At 42.2% G+C, this 26,920-nt stretch overlaps 1 protein-coding gene across 5 annotated transcripts in view; it reads right to left on the bottom strand.

Moving 5' to 3' along the window:
* The window catches only part of lrch1 (leucine-rich repeats and calponin homology (CH) domain containing 1), a 169,322-nt gene that overhangs the window by 36,407 nt on the left and 105,995 nt on the right, over positions 1–26,920 (bottom strand). For 2 of the 5 annotated variants that reach the window (XR_008724437.1, XM_055644768.1), the window contains exons 12-18: positions 24,661–24,756; positions 22,473–22,521; positions 20,690–20,731; positions 19,080–19,196; positions 17,810–17,851; positions 14,860–14,944; positions 3,050–3,163 (exon numbers count right to left, since the gene is read on the bottom strand). Coding sequence is in view for 2 of the 5 variants with exons in the window: in XM_055644768.1 (XP_055500743.1) it covers positions 3,050–3,163; positions 14,860–14,944; positions 17,810–17,851; positions 19,080–19,196; positions 20,690–20,731; positions 22,473–22,521; positions 24,661–24,756 (545 nt within the window). In the remaining 3 variants the exon portion in view is untranslated. The remainder of the gene's footprint in view (positions 1–3,049; positions 3,164–14,859; positions 14,945–17,809; positions 17,852–19,079; positions 19,197–20,689; positions 20,732–22,472; positions 22,522–24,660; positions 24,757–26,920) is intronic. The other 3 variants (XR_008724439.1, XM_055644770.1, XR_008724438.1) reach the window with 2 other exon arrangements.

Below are 26,920 nucleotides of genomic sequence, written 5' to 3'. Positions count from 1 at the left end.
TACCCTAAAATGTAGGTATAGTGTGGAATTTAAAATGTTTTTTTTCCTAGCACCTTCCCTGAAGCATTGACAATTTAACATTATTATATGCATTCTGGAAAGGGACATTAGTTCAAGGATGCTTATTATCTACCTCCCAACTAATTAACTTCAAGTAAAATATGCACACTACCGATAACACTCACAGTGTCCTCCATAATGTTTGGGACAAAGACCCATCATTTATTTATTTGCCTCTGTACAATTTGAGATTTGTAATATTAAAAAAATCACATGTGGTTAAAGTGCACAGTCAGATTTTAATAAAGGCCATTTTTATACATTTTTGTTTCACCATGTAGAAATTACAGTAGTGTTATACATAGTCCCCCCATTTCAGGGCACTATAATGTTTGGGACACAGCAATGTCATGTAAATGAAAGTATTCATGTTTAGTATTTTGTTGCATATCCTTTGCATGCAATGACTGCTTGAAGTCTGTGATTAATTGACGTCACCAGTTGCTGGGTGTCTTCTCTGGTGATGCTCTGCCAGGCCTGTATTGTAGCCATCTTCAGCTTATTCTTGTTTTGGGGGCTGGTCCTCTTCAGTTTCCTCTTCAGCATATAAAAGGCATGCTCAAATGGGTTCAGATTGGGTGATTGACTTGGCCACTTAAGAAGTGACAATTTTTAACTTTGAAAAACTCCTTTGTTGCTTTAGCAGTATGTTTGGGATCATTGGCTTGCTGTAGAATGAACCGCCAGCCAATGAGTTTTGAGGCATTTGTTTGAACTTGAGCAGATAGGATGTACGCATCAAAATTCATTATGCTACTACCATCAGCAGTTGTATCATCAATGTAGATAAGTGAGACAGTACCTTCAGCAGCCATACATGCCCAGTTTCACAAATGAGGTGGTATGCTTTGGATCTTGGGCAGTTCCTCCTCTCCTCCATACTTTGCTCTCTTGCCATCACTCTAATATACGTTAACCTTCATCTCTTTTGAGATGAAGGTTAATGTATCTTTTTCCAGACCTGTGGTTGCTCTTTTAAGTACTTCTTGGCAAACTGTAACTTGGCCATTCTGTTTTTGCGGCTAACCAGTGGTTTGCATCTTGCAGTGTAGCCTCTGTATTTCTGTTCATGAAGTCTTCTGCACAGTGGTCATTGACAAATCCACACCTGATTCCTGAAGAGTGTTTCTGATCTGTCGGACAGGTGTTTGGGGCTTTTCATTTATTATAGAGAGAATTCTTCTGTCATCAGCTGTGGAGGTCTTCCTTGGCCTGCCGGTCCCTTTGCGATTAGTAAGCTCACCAGTGCACTCTTTCTTCTTAATGATGTTCCAAACAGTTGATTTTGGTAAGCCTAAGGTTTGGCTGATGTCTCTAACAGTTTTGTTCTTGTTTCTCAGTCTCATGATGGCTTATTTGACTTTCATTGGCACAACTTTGGTCACAAATGTTGATAAACAGCAATTAAAGTTTCCAAAGGTGATGGAAAGACTAGATGCCGAGAGCTCTCTTATACCTGCATTAAGGAGGCAGTTAAACACACCTGAGCAATTACAAACACCTGTGAAGCCATGTGTCCCAAACATTATGATGCCCTGAAATGGGGGACTATGTATAAACACAGCTGTAATTTCTACATGATGAAACCAAAATGTATAAAAATACCCTTAAATAAAATCTGACAGTGTGCACTTTGACCACATGCGTTTTTTTTTCTGTTACAAATCTCAAATTGTGGAGAACAGAGGCAAATATATAAATAATGGATCTTTGTCCCAAACATTATGAAGGGCACTGTATACTCCATGTTTGTGGACATCGTTGGTTTTAAACCTAGTCTAAGACTATGTCTGCACTGGAATTCAGTTGCCGACATTAGTTTATTGTACACAGAATCCAAATGGTAAAATTGATCAAAAAAATGGATGAACTGAAGAAAATGGTTGAGAGCTGCTTTTGTGACAGTTAGGTTGTTATCCATAAGGCTTCATGGTGATCAGTACTTGGTTTCTTTTTTTACCAATGAATAAATGACAGATCTAAACATTGAGACATTGGAATGGAAGATCAAGCAAAAACCAGTCTGGCTTAAAAACAAACTTGATTAAGCAACTTGGTTGGCATGGATGAGTTGTGCCAAAGGGCCTGTTCCTGTGCTACGACTACAGCCATGTGGGTGATAGAGAAGAGATCTGGTCAGTTGGGCACAAAAATGACAATGGAATTTAACTAGTGGGTAATGCATTTGTGAAGTTGTTACAAGGCAAGGGAATATGTACACTATGTAGAAAGATACTAAGTATTGTGGAGTGATGCTGTGATTCTAGAAGGCAGCGTGTTAGGTCAATAAACTTACTATGAGGCGTGCAGGTTTCTTTCTTTTCTTAATCAAGAGACTGAATAGGAAATCTGGCGATAATGTTACATTGCTTGCAACACTAGTTATGTCACAGTTTTAGTACTGCGTACAGTTCTACTCACATCACCAGCTCAGTGTGACTATATTTACCAGGAGGTGACCTTAACACAAAGGTGTAACTATGAGGAAAGACTAGAAAAACTGGGATAATTTTTTTTGGGGTAGAGGGTGATGGAAGAGACTGACGGAAGACTTACTTAAGAAATAATCAGGTGTCTAAACAGAACAAATAGGAAGGCCTTATTTTTGTTGGCAGCGGAAGCAAAAATCTGGAGCACAGAGTTAAAGTAATTAATAGAAAGATTACTGGGTAGATGAGGAATGTATTTTCCATCCAGAGAGTATTGTGGATCTGGATTCACTGTCTGAAGGGAGGTGCCACGGAAACATTAATCATACGTAAAGTGTACTTGAATGTGTATTGGAAGAGCTGTGATCTGCAGGGATATTGATGGGCACTGAATACTGGGATTAGGGTTTAACGTTTTCTTTTGATTGATACAGATGCAAATTAGTCGAATGGCCTCCTTTTGCTGTATATTTTGTACGAGTTCTGCGTTCAATTCCAGAGAGTTTCTCAAAGAAAAAGTATCAATACATAAACGTAGGCATTGACTACAACACACATACCATGACTTCTGTCTTCTTCCTGTGGGGTACTGGCGGTGGTGAGCTCCTCTATGTGGGTCTGTGTCAAATTTCTGAAGAAGGGAGGAGGGGAGGCCAAAGAAGAGTTTGCTTGGACTGAAAGTGGCAAAGACATAAAGTAGGCACAAAGCAAGTCCAAGGAGCATTGGGCAAATGACAAGCAGACCAGCAAAGTCAAAGATCAGAATTTAAGCATCAGTAGCAGTCATTACAAGTAAACATGAATCGATACAAGATCGTACCAGAAAGATTCAGATTAATAGAACAAATAAAAGTAGAGAAACAAACAACACAAAACAGATGGAGACAAAAAAAACTATTAGCTGTTGACAAATACATATCAAATCATGCAGTTATTTCTGCCATTACTCATCCCTGCAACGTCATTCAATGTAAACACAACAATCCACCCCAAGGCTGCTGACTGAAGATGTGTTAAATGGCACCTCTATAAATACTGAATATTAAAGATTTGCAAGATAATTGATTGTAAAGGGCAGGCTTGTCAAATAAAACCATTAACATTTACAGCTATGCGTTTTTTACCAATAATCAGCTCGATTCACTCAACTTCATCCTTTGCTTCATAGTCCTTCCAAATTAGCCTTCAAACATTCAAGGAACTCTGCCTCATTCACTTCCGAAAGTTAGCATTTAAATACAATTATATTATTTAAGTCGATGTGGTGTCATTGGGGATTAGATTAGGTCCACTGGTATAGGTATGTAATAAATCTTGACTGCAGTTGATCAAGGATGAAAAGCATTAAGTGACAACAATATGGAAAATGCAAAATATATAAATAATGTAAATCAATCTTCATGCATTCATAGTTAGTTCAAGCTGACTGGTTGAAGCTTTCACTCTTTAAACCCAATCGAAAATTACAACGCTCTGAGTCAGATGCTCTTATTTGCCCACGATAGATTATGTCACAAAGTGAAACCATGCAACCATCAGAACCCTACCACCAGCCCCACTCCACCTTTGATAACCACGTCTGGGGCATTCAGCAAAATTGGCACAAGGATGGGATCTGGTTTACCCGAGCAAATTCCTGACCATTCTGTTGAGACTACATGTGGCTCCAGAATTAACCCCCTAATGTACTGAACTTGATCGCATTTGATTAATTAAACAGTAAAACAGAATTGTCTTTGCCATATATTTGTCAGTTCCAAATTAATTTTCTAAATTGTTATATTAGATTTAAGCTTATATACGGCATATAAACAGGCTCTTCGGGCCACCGAGTTCACGCTGACCAATGATCGGCCATACACTCGTTCTATGTTATCGCAATTTTGCATCCCACACACTAAGGGCAATTTACAGAAGCCAATTAACCTGCACATCTTTGGAATGTGGGAGGAAATCGGGACACCCGGAGAAAACCCACGCGGTCATCGTACAAAGTCCTGACACACAGCACCCTTTAGTCAGGATCGAACCTGGGTCGAACCTGATGCCGTTAGCAACAACTCTACCCATTTGGGCTCTTTGGACAAAGATCTTATGAGTTAATAATAAAAAGCATTTTGGGGGATAGAAAAGGGGTCACATATTGCAAAACCACAGAGAAGGAAAATCTATCATTTTGTTCTACTTCACGACTTGAAATATTCCTTTCACTAACAATGAATACATTTTCAGACTCTTCTGCTCACAAAATCAATCATCCCTCTATTCTTATGGTTCTCATGTGTTTTTTTTCTGCATCCTGATACAGATTTCTAGTGTATCCAACATTCTACCCATTACCGAAAGACAAAAAAGTGCAAAGAAACAAACTGGCTCAGTGTAATATCTTTACACTGGGCTTTTCTCACAAGCAGTGCTGAATTTGTAATTTCTTCTTAATTTATTTCTTGGGATGAAAGTGTTACCGGCAGAGAGAGCAGTTACTGATGATTACCAACAGTCTTTCAAAAGGTAGTGGGGAATCACTCTTTTGATCAGTTGCAGTCCTTCAATCTGTTCTCAGGCAGTGTTTACAATACCACTGAGTGCTGAGTCATGGCAAAAGTGGATTTAAAAAATTGTCTGCAGTGCTGCAAGTCTTGAATTACACATTGGTTTATTATTGTTGGTGTACCTTTATTTGCATGCTATCCAGTCAGTACAATCTAGCCATACAAAAATACAACAGGTAGTGCAAATAGAAAAAATACCAGAGTGCACAATATAGTGCTAGTGCTACAGAGAAAATGCAGATTAAAAAATGCAAAGGCAGCAATGAGATAGAATGGATGATCGGGAATACATTCTTAGCATATGGGAGGCCTCACCAAATAAGAACATCAGAGGAACATGAGATGGTTTTACAGCCGGCATTCCAGATTATTAATATCAAACTAAATTCCATAGTTGCCATGTTAGGATTTGAATTCACATTTCTGGATTGCTAATCAGGTATATTAGGTTACAGCCATCTCTGCCATACTCTCAATACCTGGAAAATTCAATTGGTCTTTGTGGTCCCTTGACTCTATTCTGTTTGATCAGGAATGATAGGGTGACAGCTTAACCTCAACTTCAGTCAACTGGCTCTCTTCCACAATAATTAGCTCACTATAGCCCAGAAACCTGTCTATCTTGACCTTAATTTATTCATTGATGACTCTCTGGTATAACATAAAATACCTGAGTCGTCACACGCAGAGACTTAGGTTTAGGTTTATTATTGTCATGTGCACTGAGGGATGGTGAAAAGCTTTGCTTGGCTTGTTATCTAATTAATTTGGATGATACTATACATGGATAGAATCAAGTACAATGGGTAGAATGAAGAGAAAGGTGCAGAGTACAGTTTACAGCATTGTCATGTAATGGTTCTAGAGACAAATTCCAATGTTAGCAATGTGGTAGGTTGGAATACCAATGCTGTACTTAAGATTATGGAAGGACTGTTCAGGAGCCTGAAAACTGTGAGGAAGAAGCTATTCCCGAGTCTGGTGTATATGCTTTCAAGCTTCTGTATCTTTTACACAACAGGAACAGGAAGAAGGAATGATCAGGTGGGAAAGGTCTTTGATGATGTTGGGACTCCAGCTTGGGCCAGGATTCCCTCGTGGTATCCTTAATGGCTTTGTAAAAGTTATATAGACTTTTGTACTGCTCTTGATCATTTGACTTGAATGCTCCAGACATGAGTTTCACCTTGGAGTGGACACACTTATCGTCTTTTTTGGTACGCCTTCTCTGACACGCATGCTGATGAAGTCTGTAACAGCAGTGGCATATTCATTTAGGTTAGTTACAGTCCTTGAATATGGATCTGTCCATCGCCTTAAAGCGGATTTGAAGGATCTCATCAGTTTCCTCAGTCCAGAACTGCACATCTTTATGCATCAGATCCACCCACTCCAGTTTGTACAGCAGTATGCATCTTTGAAGGTTGTGTAGCAGTGGTCAAGGGTATTTGGGCCTCTGGTATGGCAGGACACATGCTGATAGTATTTTGGTAGCACACACTTGAAGTTAGCTTGATTGAATCCTTGACTATTATGAACAAGGTCTCGGGGTACTTTGTTTCAAGACTATCGGTGATGGTGTGTAAGCCCTCACGTGCAAGCTTAAGAACAGCATGGGGTGGGATGCAGACTGCTGTCAGAAGAGCCAAAGACCCGCAGCAGGTAGTAGGGGTGACACTTCACTGTAAGATATACCAAGTCTGGGGTGCATGTGCTCACTAGGACTGCCATATCTGAGCACCAAAGATATTCCTCTTCATTTCCAATTGCAACTATGCCACTGGTTACAGAGTGCCCCAGACAGGGAAACATTCTCTCAGCATGGAATGGTTGATGGAGTATAATACAGAGAAGTACGAGGTGGTGCATTTTGGGAAGTTTAACTCGAGAAGGACCTACACAGTGAATAGCGGAGATATCTACGAACGCAAGTACATAGTTCCTTGAAAGTTGCGTCACGGGTAGATAGGGTGGTAAAGAAGTATTTCAACACATTGGATTTCATGATTTAGAGTACTGAGTACAGATGTTGGGAGGACATATTACAATTGTACAAGACATTGGTGAGGCAACATTCAGAGCATTGTGTTCAGATTTGGTCACTCTGTTATAGGAATGATGTTTTTAAGCTAGAAAGGGCGCAAAGAAAATTTATAAGGATGTTGCCAGAACTCATGGGCCTGAGCTATAGGGAGTGGTTGAGCAGGCTAGCAATTTATTTATTGGAGCGCAGGAGTATGAGGGGTGATCTTATAGAGTTGTATACGATAATGAGAGGAATAGCTAGGGTAATTGCACAGAGTCTTTTACACAGAGTAAGGGAGCCAAGAATCAGAGGACATAGGTTTAAGGTGAGGGGGGGGGGGAAAGATATGATAGGAACGAGAGGGGCAGCTTTTTTTAACAAAGGTGTTAGGTGTACGGAACGGGCTGCCAGAGGAGGTAATGAAGGCATAGATACATAGACAATAGGTGCAGGAGTAGGCCATTCGAGCAAACACCATTCAATGTGATCATGGCCGATCATCCACAATCAGTACCCCGCTCCCCATATCCCTCGATTCCGCTAGCCCTAAGAACTCATCAACAAATTCCTCTCATCCTTCTAAATTCCACTGAATACAGTTGTTCCATTATTTCATCATATTACAGTCCCACCATCCCGGGAATTAACCTTGTGAACCTACGCTGCACACAATCAATAGCAAGAATGTCCTTAGATACACAGCAATAGGTACAGGAGTAGGCCATTCAGCCCTTCGAGCCAGCAACGCCATTCAATGTGATCATGGCTGATCATCCACAATCAGTACCTTGTTCCTGCCTTCTTCCCATACCCCTTGATTCCCCTAGCCTTAAGAGCTCTATCTAACTCTTTTGAATGCATCCAGTGAATTCCACAAACTCACAACTCTCTGTGTGAAAAAGTTTTTTTCTCATCTCAGTTCTAAACTCCTAGCCCAGGGGTTGGCAACCTACGGCACCCGGGCCGAATGCGGCCCGTAACCCAAAATCATCCGGCCCGCAGGCATTTTATTTCCCTCCGTCGTCATCTGGCCCGCAGATCTCCTTTATCTAGGTACCTCCCGGGCCCGAGGCGCACAGGCACTGTGACACAAGGACGCAAGGAGGCCTGCGCTGGCGGCCGCAATTGTGGAGCCGCCGAGCGCCCGAGCAGGGCCGAGCACCGAGCTCTGGCTGTATCGCATCCTGCGTAAAGCCGCCGGCACGGCCGCATCGCATCCTGCGCAAAGCCGCCGGCCGGCATGGCCGCGCACCTTCTGTGTCTGGGCTTCACTGTCAGGATCGGGGTTATCAATAGGCCGGGGACGAGTGAGTGTAATTAATTGAGCCACTGCCTTCAGGACAGAGCCAAGGTAATGGTCCGTAGGTGCGCCATGTTCGTAAGCGCCTGTAACTAGGAGCCAGTGCTCTGGGTGGCGACCTCGAAGCGGCGGGATCCATGTTAACACGTGATTTGATGCCTGCCATCCGGGGTGGGATGGGGGCGGGATCTATGTGAACACATGGTAGATGTGTTCACATCTGCCCACTCACCTAACCCGTACAAGTCAGTCTGCATCCTCATAGCATCCTCTTCACAGTTCACACTGCCACCCAACTTTGTCATCTGCAAGTTTGCTAATGTTATTTTTAATTCCTTCATCTAAATCAAATTGTAAATAGCTGCGGTCCCAGCACCGGGCCTTGCGGTACCCCACTAGTCACTGCCTGCCATTGTGAAAGGGACCCGTTAATCCCTATTCTTTTGTTTCCTGTCTGCCAACCAATTTTCTATCCATGTCAGCACTCTACCCCCAATACCATGTGCTCTAATTTTGCCCACTAATCTCTTGTGTGAGACCTTATCAAAGGCTTTCTGAAAGTCCAGGTACACTACATCCACTGACTCTCCCTTGTCCATTTTACTTGTTACATCCTCACAAAATTCCAGAAGATTTGTCAAGCATGATTTCCCCTGATGTCAGGCTAACAGGTCAATAATTCCTTGCTTTCTCTCCCTCCTTTCTTGATAAGTGGGATAACATTAGCTACTCTCCAATCCACAGAAACTGATTCAGAATATACAGAACATTGGAAAATGATCACCAATGCGTCCACGATTTCTAGAGCCACCACCTTGAGTACCCTGGGATGCAGACCATTAGGCCCTGGGGATTTGTCAGCCTGCATCAGTCTACCCAACCCCATTTCCTGACTAATGTGAATTTTCTTCAGTTCCTCCACCACCCTAGGTCTTCTGTCCCCTAGTATATCTGGGAGATTGGTTCTGTCTTCACTAAGGAAGGTACAAACAAAGTACCTGTTCAACTCGTCTGCCATTTTCTTGTTCCCCATAATAAATTCACCTGTTTCTGCTTTCAATGGAGCCACATTTGATGTAACTAATGTTTTTCTCTTCACATACGTGAAGAAGCTTATACTATCCTCCTTTATATTCTTGACTATCTTACTTTCATACTTCATCTTTTCTCCCGTATTGCCTTTTCAGTTACCTTCTGTTGATCTTTATAAGTTTCCCAATCCTCTGGCTTCCCGCTCATCTTTGCTATGTTATAGGTAGTCTTTTTTATTTTTATACTGTCCTTGACTTCCCTTGTCAGCCTCTTACTCCCTTAGAATCTTAGAATTTGAGGGATATGGGCCAAACGCAGGCAGGTGGGACTAGTGTAATGGGGCATGTTGGGCGGCGTGCACAAGTTGGGCCGAAGAAGCTGTTTCCATGCATCTCAGTCAAATCTTACTTGGCGACATAAATTCAATGAGATTATCCCTCTTTTTTGCTATGTAAAAACTATGCTCACTAATTTAGATTTTCCAATAATTTTTTTTATGTCCTGCCACTATTTCTTGGTTTACAATTTTCTGCCTTGACTCCTTCCTTACATGAACAGAGGAGTTACATGTTTTTCCAAAACACAGAAAATGTTGGGAGATCAACCTGTGCAGCAACATCCACAGGATGAAGATCATCAGGTTCAAGGGCCATGGTTCTGCAAGGGTTAAATTATCAAATCCCACTGTGGCAGCCAGTCAGTTTAAATTCAGTTACTGATCTGGAATTATTAATAGGAAAATAGTTATTCTTAGTGATGATCATAAAACTACAAAATTGTGGTAAAATCCCAACTGGTTCAGTAATGACCTTCAGGAGAGGAAACCTGGCATCCTAGTCTGGTTTAAACATGATTCCAGGCATATAAATATGCTAAAAAGAACACAGAGTCCTCAATGATGCTGCCTGACTTGCCTGGAGTAAGGTATGCGATAGACTGATTGAAGAGTTGCAAATAATGAAACCAGATGAACAGGGCCGGATTTAGATGAAGAGAGGCCCTAGGCTATTCCACTTGTGAGGCCCCTCACAATCCCCCACCCCCACGACGAGAGGAAGATGAAAAATTCCACCAGAATGACACTGATGTGCAGCCGAGCGTGGCCAATGAGATAAGGGCTGGAAAGATGCGCTTTTTATTTATTGCCAGTGCTAGTGTCGAGTTTCAGCTTAAAACACTATCATTCTGAAATGGAGGCCAAGGAAAATGACTGAAATGTTGTTTAGAGACTACAGTGCGTTGTGACAGCATATGTAAGAAAGGCCTATGACTGTGTCAAAAATATTATACACCCGGCCCGTACGAAGCTTTTCAAAAAGGGGGGTGACATGGCAGGATTACAAAAATTATGTGAAATAAGTGCACATATCACAAGCGCAAAGCTGAAATACCCTTGTGGCCGGGGGTCTAGGGCCCGCTTAAGGGCCCTGGAAGCTCTGGGGTTTTAGAGGCTTTCTAGTGCATTCTGATCCTTATTTTGGAGCATTTATGCACCAAATTAATGACCAATATTTCAGAAACAATTTTGGTCGAGTCAAGAGTAATGAGTGGTTGGAATGGGATGATTGGGATCATAGTTGTATACATTTTTTTAAATTAAGAATTGAAGCTGTCCTTGTTTTAAAAATCAAGTTGTACTGTAAAATGTTATGTAAAATGTTATAAAGGAGCATGCAAACGCTCTTTCCCCTCCTCCTCACCTTCTCCTCTCTCTCTCCCCCTCCCCTCTCCCTGTCTCAACCCCACCTTTTCCCCTCTCACATCGCCCCCTCTCTCTCCCTCCCACGCAGTGAGGCTCCGACTCCGCGCCGCAGATACCGCAGACCCCCCCCCCCAGCCCGGAGAAACGGACACTCATGCAACGCAATATTCCACTACTTACCTGGAGTAGACAAGAGGCATCGAGATGATTGTGTGGAGTACAAATGGGGATCAGAACCCACCCGGGCCCACTGCGCACGCGCGGAGAGACAACATCATTTTGCGTCGCTACTGCGTCACCGGCTTCTCCCAACTGCATAGGCGCGGATGGTCACAATTTTTTCCCCCCAAAACTTCCAGTGGCCGGAACCAGAATTTTGGGTCATTTCCGTCAAAGTGGAAACGCTGATAGCGCTCCAATTTTTTTTTTTCTCTGGATTTTTTTTACTCTGGGGAAAAAAACACCTTGGCCGGAGCCCCCTAGATTTTGAGGTCGTAGGCTTCAACCTATGAGCCTGTAGGTAAATCCGGCCCTGCCGTGACCCCCCCTAGATCTCGAGGCCCTAAACTTAAGCTTGTGAAGCTAATACGTAAATCCGGCCCTGCAGATGAAGGATTGTAGGAGGGGGAGAGAAGGGAGAGAAATATGTATGAGGGAGTGCAGGATGGGTGCAGGGAAGGTTTGGGCAGGGGAAGAGAAGGGGGGGGAAGATCTTTGATCTGAAGATCTTTCCTGGTCCGAGAACACTAATGCAATTATCAAGAAAGCTCATCAGCGCCTCTACTTCCTGAGAAGATCACGGAGAGTCGGTTTGTCAAGGAAGACTCTCTCTAACTTCTATAGGTGCACAGTAGAGAGCATGCTGACTGGTTGCATCGTGGCTTGGTCCGGCAATTTGAGCGCCCTGGAGAGGAAAAGACTACAAAAAGTAGTAAACACTGCCCAGTCCATCATCGGCTCTGACCTTCTTTCCATCGAGGGGATTTATCGCAGTCGCTGCCTCAAAAAGGCTGGCAGTATCATCAAAGACCCACACCATCCTGGCCACACACTCATCTCCCTGCTACCTTCAGGTAGAAGGTACAGGAGCCTGAAGACTGCAACAACCAGGTTCAGGAATAGCTACTTCCCCACAGCCATCAGGCTATTAAATCTGGCTCGGACAAAACTCTGATTATTAATAACCCATTTTCTGTTATTTGCACCTTATCAGTTTATTTATTCATGTGTGTATATATTTATATTATGGTATATGGACACACTTATCTGTTTTGTAGTAAAATGCCTACTATGTTCTGTGTGCTGAAGCAAAGCAAGAATTTCATTGTCCTATACAGGGACACATGACAATAAACTCACTTGAACTTGAATGGGGAAGAAAGGGATGTTAGAGGTTTCCTAAAATTGAATGTTCATACTGTTGGGTTGTAAGCTATGCAAGCTGAATATGAGGTGCTGTTCCTCTAGTTTGCGTGTGGCCATACTGTGGCAATGAAGGGGGCCCAGAACAGAAAGATCAGTATGAGAATGGAAGAGAAGTTAAAATGGTTAGCAACTGGGAGATCCTGTAGGCCTTGTCGGACCGATAACAAGTATTTGGCGAAATGGTCACATCTGATCTTGCCGACGTACAGGAGGCCACATAGGGAACTCCGTTTGCAGTAGATGAGGTTAGAGGAAGTGCATGAAAACCTCTGTCTCACCTGGAAGGACTTCCGGGGTCCCTGGATGGTGGCGAGGGAGGAGCTATGGGGACAGGTGTTACATCAGCTGATGTAGCAGAGGAAATTACCTGGGGAGGGTTCGATAGGAGGAGATGAGTGAACCAAGTGCTCTTGCACTTGATGTTAACACTCTAGTGTGCTTTTGTGTGAACCAGCATCTGCAGATCCTTGTTTCTACATGCTTCATTATAAAATGCCCTCTGAAATGGTCTGACAAACTATTCAGTTTATGATAGGCTATAAACACTGGCCTTGCAAATGAGACTCAGAACCCCAATTTTTTAATTTATTTTTAAACATGTTTGTATGCCTCATTTGTTTTCTCCAGTGCAATTGTTTAAAGTTCCTTTCTCGATTCTGCTCTGATTTTCTTCTATTATTGCGATTCTTTCAATGTCCTCTTGTTACTCTCTTCAACCTGCAGTAACCTTGGTGTGAGCTTTATAACATTCAAAGCAGTAAAATGTAACTATGAGCAAACTTCTACACTGTGACCAGCTCGAATTAACATGTGTATTTCCTTAATGAAGCACTACATGTTTAGATTGCAAGCTATACAATAACACTGTTCATTCATGTGGCAAATGTATTCTGTTGCTCAGTGTGACCTTTGTGAGCCACTCTAAAGGTCATAAATCTACATTTAAAGTAGATCTACCAGTGGAAATGGCAGTTATACTTTATATTTAAAAATTAAATAATATGATAAGACAATAGGTCTTTTGATGAAGGGAACATGATAATCTGTTTTACCTTTTAACAGTGCCTGAAGAAGGACGATAATGACAAACACTTCTCGAAAGGTAATTTAGACTTCAGAGATACAGCGCGGAAACAGGTCCTGCAGCCCACCGATTCTGTGCTGACCAGCGCTCACCCCGTACGCTAACACTATCCTACACATGAAGGACAAATTTACGATTTTATCGAAGCCAATTTAGCTACAAATCTGTATGTGTTTGGAATGTTGGAAGAAACCGGAGCACCCAGAGAATACCCACGCAGTCACAAGTAGAACATACAAACTATGTATAGACATCACCCGCAGTCACGATCGAACCCAGGTCTCGGGCACTGTAAGGCAGCAGCTCTACCACTACACCACTGCGCCGCCCCATAATTGCATGATTAATAAAGCCAAAATAAGTGGTCATATTCTCCTGGAAGGAAACTTTGGGCTCGGATGCTTCCAACTAAGCACCAAGCTGGTAAATGCAATGAGCAAGCATAATAGCTATAAAATGAAACATGGGGTACAACTTTGATGGTAACTGTAGAAATGAAATGAAAAAAATGTGTAACTGTCCCATAGGCAAATCAGTGAACTATTTTAATCTATGCCATATAGACTGTGAGCTGTGTCACAAATTACTGTGAAACAGAACAATATGCAAAGCTTTTTATTTGCAGATCCACGCATACAAGCTTCTTTGTATCAAATCAGGCACCTTCTAAAACAACACATTTTGGCTGATCTTAATAAGAAAATTATTGCAGATGATTTCACAGTAAGAATACTATACTGTCAGCATTGTGCTGCTCTCGCAATCATCAGATATAAACTACCATGATTGCTGGGTTTACGATGATTTATTCAGTGTTCTTTATTTTTTTAAACTAGCAAGATTTTAGGTAATGGCCCATGGTAACCTGATCAAAGTCAAAACAAATATCTGCAAGAAATTCTGGACTGACATGACAGTAAATTCTTGAAATTAACCCCATTTAATGCTGCAGTACAGAGAACAGGAACCACGCTTGTGACCATGTCACTATATTATGCACATGGCTTCAACTCACTGCATGCATCGCAAAGGGATCTTTTTACTTAATTCCTGGAAAAATTCCCAAAAAGCGCCAATTTTTCTCACTGACTTCTTTCACAATTCCCACCATAAACCAAAAGAGTTTGCTTCAACGGTTTGTTTAAATAGATTTCATTCTTTAAGGAATACTTATAATGCCACTATGCATTGCTATGGAGAAGGAGGGTAGTGGTCTCTTAACGAGACCCAAATTAAAAGATTTACTTACCAGATCTTGGCTTCAGTCCAAAGGGAGCCGTGGGTGATGCAACAGGGGACAATGTGTGTCTGACAGTGGGAGTCTTCTCTTCATCCTGTAAGATTTTAAATGACATTTAAAAAAATACTCAGTTTAATTATCAACATGTCAGCCAATGTTTTGATTCCCTCTACAACTTATATTTTATATATAATTCGGATTGTTTATAAAATACTGTGTTGAATCTAAACAGTTTCTAACTGAAGATGTGTTCAATGACTCAGCTCTGTCGAACACAGGCAGTGATCTCTCCGCCATCGAAAGCATCCATGAGACGCTGCCTCAAAATGATGGATACCCACCATCCAGCCCTGCCCTCTTCTCACTGCTGCCATTGGGTAGCTACAGAAGCCTGAAGTCCCAGCCACCAGGTTAGGAACAACTAGATTCCTACTACCATCAGGTTGTTGAAGCAATCTGCTCAATCCTCATCAGACCCTGGCACAGAAACACTACAAACCACCTCTTGCACTACTATGGACCTGTTTTCTAATTGTGTTTTTGCACCAGAGCCTTGTTTTGTTGTTCAGGCTTTTTCTTTTCACTGTCTTGTAGAATCTATGTATAACGTTAATTTATGTTTTTATGTCTGATGTGTGTGTGATGCTGCGGCAAACAAGATTCTCATTATACCTGTACGTCACTGCATATGCAGGACTCTCACTTAACTTTTTTCCCTGTTGCTAGCCGGGCAACCTTGACAGCTTTTTAGGTTGCCAAATAACAGTTTAGGTGGTCATTTAAGACGGCTTGAATGATGCGTGCGATAATGTGCTTGGATGAAGTGTGTAGTTACCAGTTGGAATTATGCTCAATGAAGCATTCACATATTATTTCTGCTTCAAATAAAGTCACAAACTAAACATATTCACCAATCAAGGCATGATATATACCACAATGACATGCAGCAAAATTATAATACAGTATCTCAACTTTTTTTACATGTTGCAATGAATGCAATTTCTATTATTTCTTTCCACTTCCAAACAAAAATGTGGTTGGATTATCTCCTGACCAAATTCGTGATGTATATGACTGACTGTAGAAGTAAAACCTGGATAAATCTAACGTATAGTTGTGAATGTTGCTCATTAAATAACTACAGTACTGATACTCCATATTAAGAGCATTGATACTCCATATTAAGAGCATTGATACTCCATATTAAGAGCATTGAGAAGGCAATTGGTGTGGGATGGATTGATTGAGGCAGGGGAATTAGTGCGTGTTAGTTGCAGTAGGTAAAATTGTGAGGGGAGAGTGCGGGGGTGTCAGTGGGGGTTGAATGGGGGGTATCAGTACGGGATGGATGGGGGGGGGGGAGATCAGTGCAGGATGAATGGGGGAAATCAGTGCAGGATGAATGGGAGGATTAGTACAGGGCGAATGGGCGGGATGAGTACAGGATGAATGGGGAGATCACTACAGGATGGATGGGGGAATCAGTCCAGGATAAAAGGAGGTGGGGGTCTGTACAGGATGAATGGCGAGATCTCTACAGGATGAATGGGAAGGATCGGTGCAGGATAAATGGAGGGGTCAGTACAGGATGGATCAGGAGATCAGTGCAGGATGAATGGGGGGTTCAGTACAGGATGAATGGGAGGAGCAGTACAGGATGAATGGGAAGGGGGGGTCAGTACAGGATGAATGAGGGATGGCAGGAGAATCAATGCGAGGTGGATAGGGAGATCAGTGCAGGATGAATAGATGGGGGGGGTAGATGGGGAGAGGAGCACAGGGTATGTCAGTGAGGACTGAATAGAGACGGGAATGGGGATCAGTGCGGGATGGAGAGGAGGGGTCCCAGGATAAGGAGGGTGGGAAGAAGAGAGGGGAGAGAGGAGGGAGGAGAGAGGGAGAGGGAGAGGGAGAGAGGAGAGGGGAGGAGAGGGAGGGAGGGAGAGGGAGAGGGAGAGGGAGAGGAGAGGGAGAGGGAGGAGGAGAGGGAGAGAGAGGGAGAGAGGAGGGAGGGCGGGAAAGAGAGGGAGGTGAAGGGAGAGGGAGAGAGAGGGAGGGAGAGAGGGGGATGGAGAGGGAGAGGGAGGGAGAGGGAGAGGGAGGGGAGAGGGAGAGGGAGGCAGAGGAGGGGGGGGGAGGAAGGAAGGTCAGCACTCCTTGGCCAACACCGGCATCATCGCCCTGTTGCCTTGGCTGTCCCTGTCCACCGCCAAGTGCCGCCGCCAAAGGGGGGGGCAGTTGGGATCTCCTTGCCACTGCCTCCCCTCCTCCACCAGCCAACAGGAAGGTGCGGGGCCCAGTGGTGCAGGTGCTTCAGATGGCGGAAGGGGGCCTCCCCCTTCCTCCCTCCTCCCGGCCTCGGCATGCGGGTTTGTTTAGAAAGCGGTTATCGCCGTTGGCAGAGTGGCACGCAGCGGGTGCTATGAGAGCGGGCGGGGTGCGGGAGGAGGAGGAGGAGGTGGAGCCGCCGCTGCTGTGCTGGGCCCGTCATTCGCTCCGACCCTCCGTCATCCCGCACTACAGCCGTCGCCGACCTGAGACATCACTTATTTCTTTTCTCCAGAGATGCTGCCTGACCCGCTGAGTTACACCAGTTCTTTGTGTCGGTATAAACCAGTATCTGCAGTGTCAAGCCGGGCAAAATGACAAGGCATTTAGGTTGCACGGCAGGACTTTAGGTGGCCATTGGCAACCGTTAATTTAGAGCCCTGATATGACAAAAACTGAACTTGACAAGTCACCAATATTTTTGTATCAAATAAACAAATTAGTTTCCTTTATAAACACTTTGTGAAGAATTATCCTCACACGGATGCTCATGATGAATATCTTTTTTTTTCTGGGATACAGCATTGATTCATTCTATTCGTGGCAATTTTGAATTCTCAAATTAAGTTATTTTTTAAACAACTGTAAATGTTGTCAAAAATAAATTGCAACTTTAAATTAGGACTCTCACCTCATTTTGTGATTCATTCTTCTCCCCACTCTCATTAGTAGTCTATGTAGATTTCAGAGCATGTGAAAATAAAAATACTTATGTTACATTGCACAACTAGTAAATTGCTCACATATCATACATTGAGAAACTTGACGATCATATTGCTCATAATGGGTCACAGATTATTCTGCTGGGAGATTTGCGAGGGCAATAGTTACAGAGGAACACCATCAAGTTCTGCTCCAAGTTGTACTCCAATTGGAGACACCACCCAACAGGACTGAGAAAGCTATTTCACTGCATCGAGTCTTGCCACTAACTTCTCAAGCAGTAACCCGAAATGGGCCATATATTTGCTGGTAATGTCTTTACCCCCTCGATAAATGCTTAAAAACTGCATAGTTCTGCTGAAACAATATCAAGTTTCAGTACAGTAACAATCAAATTGCCATTCAATGTGATCATGACTGATCATCCCCAATCAGTACCCCGTTCCTGCCTTCTCTCCATATCCCCTGACTCCGCTATCTTTAAGAGCTCTATCTAGCTCTCTCCTGAAAGTATCCAGAGAACCAGCCTCCACATCCCTCTGACGCAGAGAATTCCACCAAATTAATACCTCTGTGAGAAAAAGTGTTTCCTCATCTCTGTTCTAAATGGCTTACCCCTTATTCTTAAACTGTGGCCCCTGATTCTGGACTTCCCCAACATCGAGTCAATATCACTGCTGGATGACTAATAGTTTGCCAATAAAAAAAACTTAGTAGACGTTGACCCACCATACATATCCCATAGCCCTGCTTTTAACAATACAATACAGACAAAGAAGCATAATCACCCTCTAACTGCCACATTTGACTTGGTCTCACCCTATCAGATATTCTCTTGCTCCTATCCATCTTTCTCGCTATTTTATCTCTACTGAAAATTGCCTTTTTTAACCTCTTAGGTACACAAAATTGCTGGAGAAACTCAGCGGATGCAGCAGCATCTATGGAACGAAGGATGATGCTATGGAGCGAAGGATGTTCCATAGATGCTGCTGCACCCGCTGAGTTTTTTTAACCCGTTTCCTTGTTCCCACAAATACTCATGACTCAAAATGTTGATTCTATTTCTCTTTCCACAAATGCTGCCTAACCAGACCATTTTATTTCAGATTTCCAGCATATGCCGGTGTTCTGACTTTCATTTACGAGAAGGAACAGGGCTGATGGGCTCAAGGGGGCGTTTATGAGCTCTATCACGAAACGTCTGATCATCTCCAAGTAGCAAATCACATCAGCACCTGCTTGGACTTCTGCCATTCCAGCCGTTGGGATGCAACCTGAGCTTCGTGCCTTGCTTTCTCCAGCATGATCTCACGTTTCCTCTGAAACTCCAGCTCTGCCATGCGACTTTCTTTCTGTAATAAAAGGGAAAACAGATCATTAATATAACTTTAAACACTAAAAGTATATTGTTCAATTTCATCTGGTCAAATTATAAGGAGGATTAATAAGTCAATTTTTCAACCAGCCCCAACAATATGACAAAAAGGCTAATATCTTGTGGACTGCATTGGGATTGGGTTTGGGTTTGTTCCTCAGTTGGGCTTGTCCAGTCAACCAAACTGCATTTCTCTGTCAGTTCCAGAATAAGTTTAGGTTGCACGAGGAGAACAGAATTTATGCCGGATTAGAGATTTAGCAGAAAGTTGAAGCTTTTGTCTGTTTAACTCATGAAGTATTAAATGGAAAACTCTTCTTCATAGCTGTCACTGTTAATCATGGCAGATAAAAATTCACAAGTTTAATTAGAATATGGAAAATTACAGCACAGGAACGGACCCTTCCACCTAACCGTGACTGCGCTGACCATGATGGCAATCTAAACTACACATTTGGCTACACATGATCTACATAACCATTCCCTGCCGTGTCATGTGATTATATTGTCTATTTCAAATATAAATCGTGGATGTAAACTTGTTGGCCTGATCTGACCTCACTCTAGGCAGAATGTTGACAAGGTTGGTATGATAATACTAAATTAAAAAATATTATGGACTGGTGGCAGTGCCAGTCCTTTTTCTTTCAGAACCATATGATTCTATTGTTTCACAGATTTCAACTAAGTGCTTTGAACCAAACACAATAATTTACTGACAAATCAGTTCATTGCTGTGTCATGTTTCACAGCGGCTAACCCACTCCTCGACTTTAAGTGCTCCCTTTTAAAACATGTAGTGGTAACAGACTATAGTTTATATTTTACAGAGCCATAAAATTATTTTTGATATATATAATATAAATGCCCCAAAGATTTGTTTGCCTTTTAAAACTAAGTCAAATATATTGAATGCTAAGGCATTCTCAATTCAATGTCAGTCCGTGATGTCTGAAGGGCTTTTAGGTTCAGAATCATAATAGTGTCACAGCACAGAAATAGGTCATGAAGCTGTTGTGTGTGTGATGGTAGCTTTATCAACACAAACTTTAACCCCATTCCCCTTTGCACAACACTATTTTTCAAAAGAGCCTTTTCTCTAAAGATCAATTATAGACTAAGCTTAAACTGCGTCGCCCTGTTCTTTACCAAAAAATGGTGTCTACAATTGTCTTAAAGAAAAGGTAAACATTATGCTGTCTTTTTCATTTGCATGTAAATGGTTCCTTTAATGCTGCAAATGTTTCCACTGAATTTGTAATCTCATTAAACTGTGTTGAACGCAGTTTTCATTAGTGATGAACATTGTTTTACTTTGTAGACTTTTGACTTGCAAATGATACAATTCAGAAAATTTCGCACAACTAACTACTTCCAAATATTTTCCTTCAGTAAGAGTCAATGATATAGACAAGCAGATGGATACATGGTTGAGTTAGAGGTTATGTAAGATGAAATAGAATGAATGACCTCAGATGGAGAATCCTCATCTACACAAAACGAGGCAAGATCCTAAAAATAAGAACAGAAGAAAGGTGCTTAAGCATGAGAAATAAATGAGAATTACATTGTTTTTACTGACGCTGGAGATAACTCCCTCACATTACATAGCCGACAGTATTTAGATTAAAATGTTAATGACAAGAAGTGAAATATAAAGTATTGTTTGAACACATTGTCACTTTCATCATGTGCTACATCTTTACTAAACCAGCAATTAAAACTCCCAATATCTTCTATTCCCAAGTATCTGTGCAAGCAAGCGTCAAAATCTAATCCTCTAAGCCAGGGGTCGGCAACCTTGTTCTGCATAGGGGCTAGGACGCATGTCTGTGAGCGGATGGCGGGCCACATCTATCATGTGTTCACATAGATCCCGCCCCTTTGAGGACGCCACCCGGAGCACTGGTCCCTAGTTACGGGCGCTCACGAACATGGCGCACCTACAGACCATTGCCTTGGCTCTGTCCTGAAGGCGGTGGTTCATACTCACTCCCGATCCCGACAGTGATGCCCACACAGAAGGTGCGTGGTCGTGCCGGCGGCTTTGCACAGGATGCGATACAGTCAGAGCTCGGCGTTCATCGGCGCTCAGCCGCGCTCAGTGGCTCTGCCATTGTGGCCGCCTGCACAGGTCTCCTTGTGTCACCGTGCCTGGGCTCCGCGGCCTCGGGCCGACTGAGAGGAGGAGCCCGGCCTCACGCAGGACGATGGGCAGCATGTTTCCTCGGTCTGAAAATCATCTTCCAGGTATCGAAGATGATGGAAGTCTGTGGGCCGGATGATTACGGGAAAAAGAATACGCCTGCGGGCCGGATGATTTTAGGTTATGGGCCGCGTTCGGCCCATGGGCCGCAGATTGCTGACCGCTGGTCTAAGCCACTTTAAAACCAGTGATCAAAATGACTTGAACAGGCAATTCAATTGATTAATTGAAAGATACAGCATAGAAACAGGCCCTTAAGCTCACTGATTCCATGCCAACCTTTGATCACCCATTCACACGAGGGACATTTTGCAGAGGCCAATTAACGTACAAACCCACACATCTTTGAGATGTGGGAGGAAACCCACATGGTCACAGTGAGAACATGCAAACTCTGCACAGACAGCACCAAAGTCATGACTAAACCTGGGTCTGTGGCCACCCTAAATTGGGTTAATTTTTCAATTGATGACCCTGTATTTTTTACAGCATGGACACAGGACATTTGGCTCACTGAGTCTACGCCGATCATCAATCCCCATTCACACTAATTCTATATTATCTTACTTTCTCTACCATTCACGACACAATTGGAGCAATGTACAGAGGGCAATTAACCTGTACATCTTTGGGATGTGGGAGGAAAATGGCGCAGCAGGAGGAAACCCACACAGTCACACGAAGAACATGCAAATTTCACAGATGGCATCCAAGGTCAGGATGTAACTACCAGCTGCGCCACTGTGCTGCCTGTGTAAGCATTTCAACTACACCACATTTATTTTTTTCTAGGTGCAATGCCTGACAGTAAGTAGCAGCACATACTCTGGGTAAACTTCATTCTTTAACCTGGGTCAACTAATGGAAACAGCTGTAGCACTCCAATCACTGTACAGGTACATACAGGTACAGATAAGTTTATGACTGGCAAAAGGACGTGCACACTGATTTTGAGTATCCACTCATTCACAGATTGTTTATGCAGTAATAGTCCAAATGCTCATTCATTTTGAATTTTATTCCACCATTCACATTCTTCTTGCTCACCTGGTAACTGGAGAACTTTGCTGAAGGGTTGATTTTTGGTGTCTCACCACTGGAATAAACAAAGAAGCATATTTTAGATAATGATAGGTATGGCTTTTAAAACCTGGGCCCTCAAGACATAATATACAGTGGAACAAAAAAAGACACTACTCTGTAAGAAAATATTAAAAACCAGTTGAATGGCATGGCTTTTAATCACAAAATACACTGACATTAATAAATGCATTTATACAACAAATAAAAGCTCTTTCCCTTCCAGAGTAAATTAATTTAAATTGGGGGAGAACGTACGTTAAATGTAAAGAATAAAAGGCTGGAATGGATCTGTGGATTAATTTTTTCACCCAGTTGCAACCCGGAATGTACTGCCTGAGAACATGGTCATGGCAGGTATTCTCACAGTATTTAACCTGTACTTGAATCACCCAGGCATAGTAGGCTGTGGACTAAATGCTGATAAATAGGATTAACACAGATTGGTACTTAATGGTCCGCATGGACATGGTGGGCTGGAGGGTCTGACTCTGTTTTTTTTTAAATGAGTCTTATACCCTGCAATAGTGTGAGATAAGAAGCTAACAGGCTGAAGGGTTATGTATAAGCCTAATTAGTTTATTACACAAGGCACAGGGGTTACTTGCTCTATTTGACTGAGGCAAGGTCATTCTACAATTGTTATGTCAAAGCCTAATTTACTAATTGTCACAGTGCTTTGTACTTGGGTGGCACAGCAGTCAAATGACTGAACTAGTACTCCAAAGGCACAGACTAATAATGCAGAGACCCAAATTCAAATCCTTCCTCCAGATCAGCTGAGGAATTTAATGATCTGCAATGTCTTAAATGCCACAGGTGATATATACACAGTGGGCCACCCAGATCAATAGTGATGAGATCTTAAAAACAAATCAGATCACTGCACGACAGGAGGTATGTGACTGTTGCAGAGGGTGCAGTGATGAATAAAGATGTTTCTACAGCTTTGGCAGGCAGGGGCCGATCACTCAAATCATGAGAGCTCAAACTATGGTGAACAGTAACTACAGAGGGAGAGATTGAAATTAAGCAGTGGAATGATTGGGGGAGGATGACAAAAAAGCTATTTCGCCCAATGGGCATGGGGGAGTTGGAACTCATTACCCGAGGATGAGTATCCAGAGCTGTGACCTGGCATGGCCACCCTGGCTGCCTCCTGACTTAAGAGTCACAGATCATGGAAACGGGCCCTTCGGCCAAACTCATTCATGCCGCCCAAGATGCCCATCTATGCAACTCTCATTTGCCCAAGTTTGACCCGTATTCCTCTGAATGTATTTGTCAAAATGTGTTTTAAAATGTTGTTACTGTACTGCCTCAACCACTTCACCTGGTAGCTCGTTCTACCTTCTGTGTGAAAATGTTACCCTCAGGTTCCTATTAAATCTTTTCCCTCTCACCTCAAGCAGATGCCCTCTAGTTCTCCATTCTCCAACCCCAGGATAAAAATTATAAATTTCTATGACCATCGCAATCACCTGAGTGACTTTCACTCATTCAGATGATCAGAGAGGAATTTTCCAACTTTGAAAAACTTCCCTGGATGTTATTTTGCCTGCTTCTTCGCCTTGCTCAGAACATTCCACTGCTCCATGCAGGTAGGGTGTGCTTGGTGATGCATAAGGTATCACAACTACATGGGCCAGGCTGGAGAGACCAAGATGTGCACTGTCCTTACCATTTAACGAGTTTCTGTTTACATTTGCAGCATACAATGCGACTTCTTTATACATTGCCATGGAAGGCTGTATTTCAACATATTCTGAATTATGTACCACCGAGTGACAAGTTGCGCACACCAGGAAGGTTACAGCTTACATTCCAGCATTTACTGAACCGGGCTGAATTTAGCTCATAATTAACCTGCGGTATGTGTGGACAAACCATGTTGCTTTCCCCAAACAGAAATCCTCCCTGCAGTGCAGACCCTCATCTAGATATGGCAGGATCAGTTTCTACTCAGCTCAGCGCCTTCCAACTTTGAAAGAAACTCTTTAGTAAAACAGGAGCTATAGAGATGCTGATTGTACAGGGTTTTCTCTTCATAACACAGATTAAAATATAACCAAGAAACATGTAGAACATTTTATACACAAAAGCTTTTGTCCTTTACAGGTGCAATAAAAATTGAATTAATTAAAAGAAAACATACTTTATTGGTGACGTCTGAAGTTTCAAACAGGCTGTTTTATCCATTTGCAAAGGATAAAGATCCACTCCACTAATATCCTGAAAATTCAGATTCAACCTGGAGCAAGGAGAGAGAAATTTAAGAAATTACAAATAAATGAAAAGTAACAATAAACCACCTGGACATCTAGCGTTCAAACAGCATCTTTCACTACCTTCTAATGATCTACTGCACTCTCCAATCAATAAAGTGCATTGCAAAATGTAGTCAGTTTTGTAAAGTAGCAAAGTAATCAATTTGCCACAGAAAGCTCCCACTGTCTTCAATGAGGGAACAGAATAATTTGTTCGATGATAATGCCACAGAGTTATAGATTCATACAACATGGAAACAGTCCCTTCGGCCCAACTTGCCCATGCCAACCAACTTGCCCCATCTACACTAGTCCCACCTGCCTGCCTTTGGCCCATATCCCTTCAAACCTTTCCTATCCATGTAACTGTTCAAATGTTTCTTAACCGTTGTGACAGTGCCTGCCTCAACTACCTCCTCTGGCAGCACGTTCCATATAGTTACCACCCTTTATGTAAAAAAGTTGCTCCTCAGGTTCCTATTAAATCTTTCTCTCCTCACCTTGAACTTATGTCCTCTGGTTCTTGATTAATACACGAATAAAGCTCTTGGTAAAAGATCAAACATGATCTTATTGAATGGTGGAGCAGGTATAAAGGGCCACACGACCTGCCACTATTTCTCATGTCTGAATACTTTGTTCATGCTGGAAACAATTTGACTGCTAAAGCATGTGAAAAAATTGCATTTTGCTCTTTGGAAATGTTGATACATCAATTATTGTTGGCTCAATTTTTGTCTTCTGTCAAAGGTAAGGCTAATTTGCTGTCAAATTAATGTTGAACTGCCAGTGATGACAACTAGATAATTACAGCATGCAGTTCATTCCGAGTATACCCTCAGTTTGTTTTCAAAACATTGTTGCAATGGTCTTGACAACCCATGTATTTGTAGCATATTTTTAAATGTTTTCAGTGCCTTGGAATATGCTGTTGAGACACAGCTCAAAGACCCAAACCAAAGAGTGGGAGAAGGTGAATTGGAACGTCCATCGCAAGTCTGTGAAAAGAGGCAAGAATAACATCTGGGTGTCAACCTTTTAACAGACGGCTCTCGAATCAGAAAGCTTTTGACTCGGAATTGTTCTCTAGCCGCTAGTGTGAAATCAATCACTTCATAACTAGCATCCATGCTATTTTGATTCTATAATTGTGTTAAGTCAAGAACCATGTTCAAGCATCAGCCACTTTGAAAGATACTTGGGAAACATTTATTGATTTGATGTATTGTAACAGAAGTACCTGTAATTCACCCCGATTCTCCTGCTTTACTGTACAATTTTCAGTCAAAATATATAGTGTTGTACCTTAAGATGACGGGAATTACCCAAGACATTTCACGGGTGAGGGATGATCCCAAGACTTGATTGCATTTATGTACTGTATATCTAATTTGTTTGGATAGAATATAGAACAAAGCTTTTCACTGAACCTCAGTACACGTGATAATAATAAATCGAAACCTTAAACAAGGAAGATTATGTTTTGCAATTCTGATTGAGGATTTTGAGGAGATACCTACAAAAAAAAGTGCAGAGCAGTAGACATGGTTTACATGGACTTCTGTAAAGCATTTGACAAGGTCTTAAATGGTACACTGGTCCAGAATAGGTATAGGGTAAGAACAGACAAGTGTTTTTGACTGGAAATATATAACGTGATGTTTGTTTGTGGAGATCTTCGTTGGTTATAATATTTATATACATAGACACATATATATATAAATAAATATAAAGTGCTTGAATGAGAATGTAAATGGTCTGAACAGAAAGATTTCAGGCAACATAAAAATTGGTGGTCATGACAGCAAAGAAGGTTATCTAAAAATACAGCAGGATAGTGCATTGTTTATGGGTCTCATTGCCACACTGCAGGAAATTTGTGGTAGCAATAAAGAATGCAGAAGAAATTCATCAGGAAGTTGCTTGGAATGGAGGTCTGTAGTTATAAAGAGAGGTTGGATAGGCCGAGCTTATTATCATTGCAATGTCAGGTGCAAAGGAGTGACCTCGTAGAGGTTACAATGCGTACAGGTAGGATAGGTCATTAGAATCTTTGTCTCCAGGGAAGGAAAACTAGAGCAAGAGGGAACATATTTAAGGTGAAAGGAGATTTGAGAGGCAGGTTTTCCACACAGAAGATGGGTATTT

Source organism: Leucoraja erinacea, chromosome 13 (assembly GCF_028641065.1).
Source record: "Leucoraja erinacea ecotype New England chromosome 13, Leri_hhj_1, whole genome shotgun sequence".
In the NCBI taxonomy this organism is placed as follows: domain Eukaryota; kingdom Metazoa; phylum Chordata; class Chondrichthyes; order Rajiformes; family Rajidae; genus Leucoraja; species Leucoraja erinaceus.
This window is presented reverse-complemented; position numbering and strand designations above follow the sequence as displayed.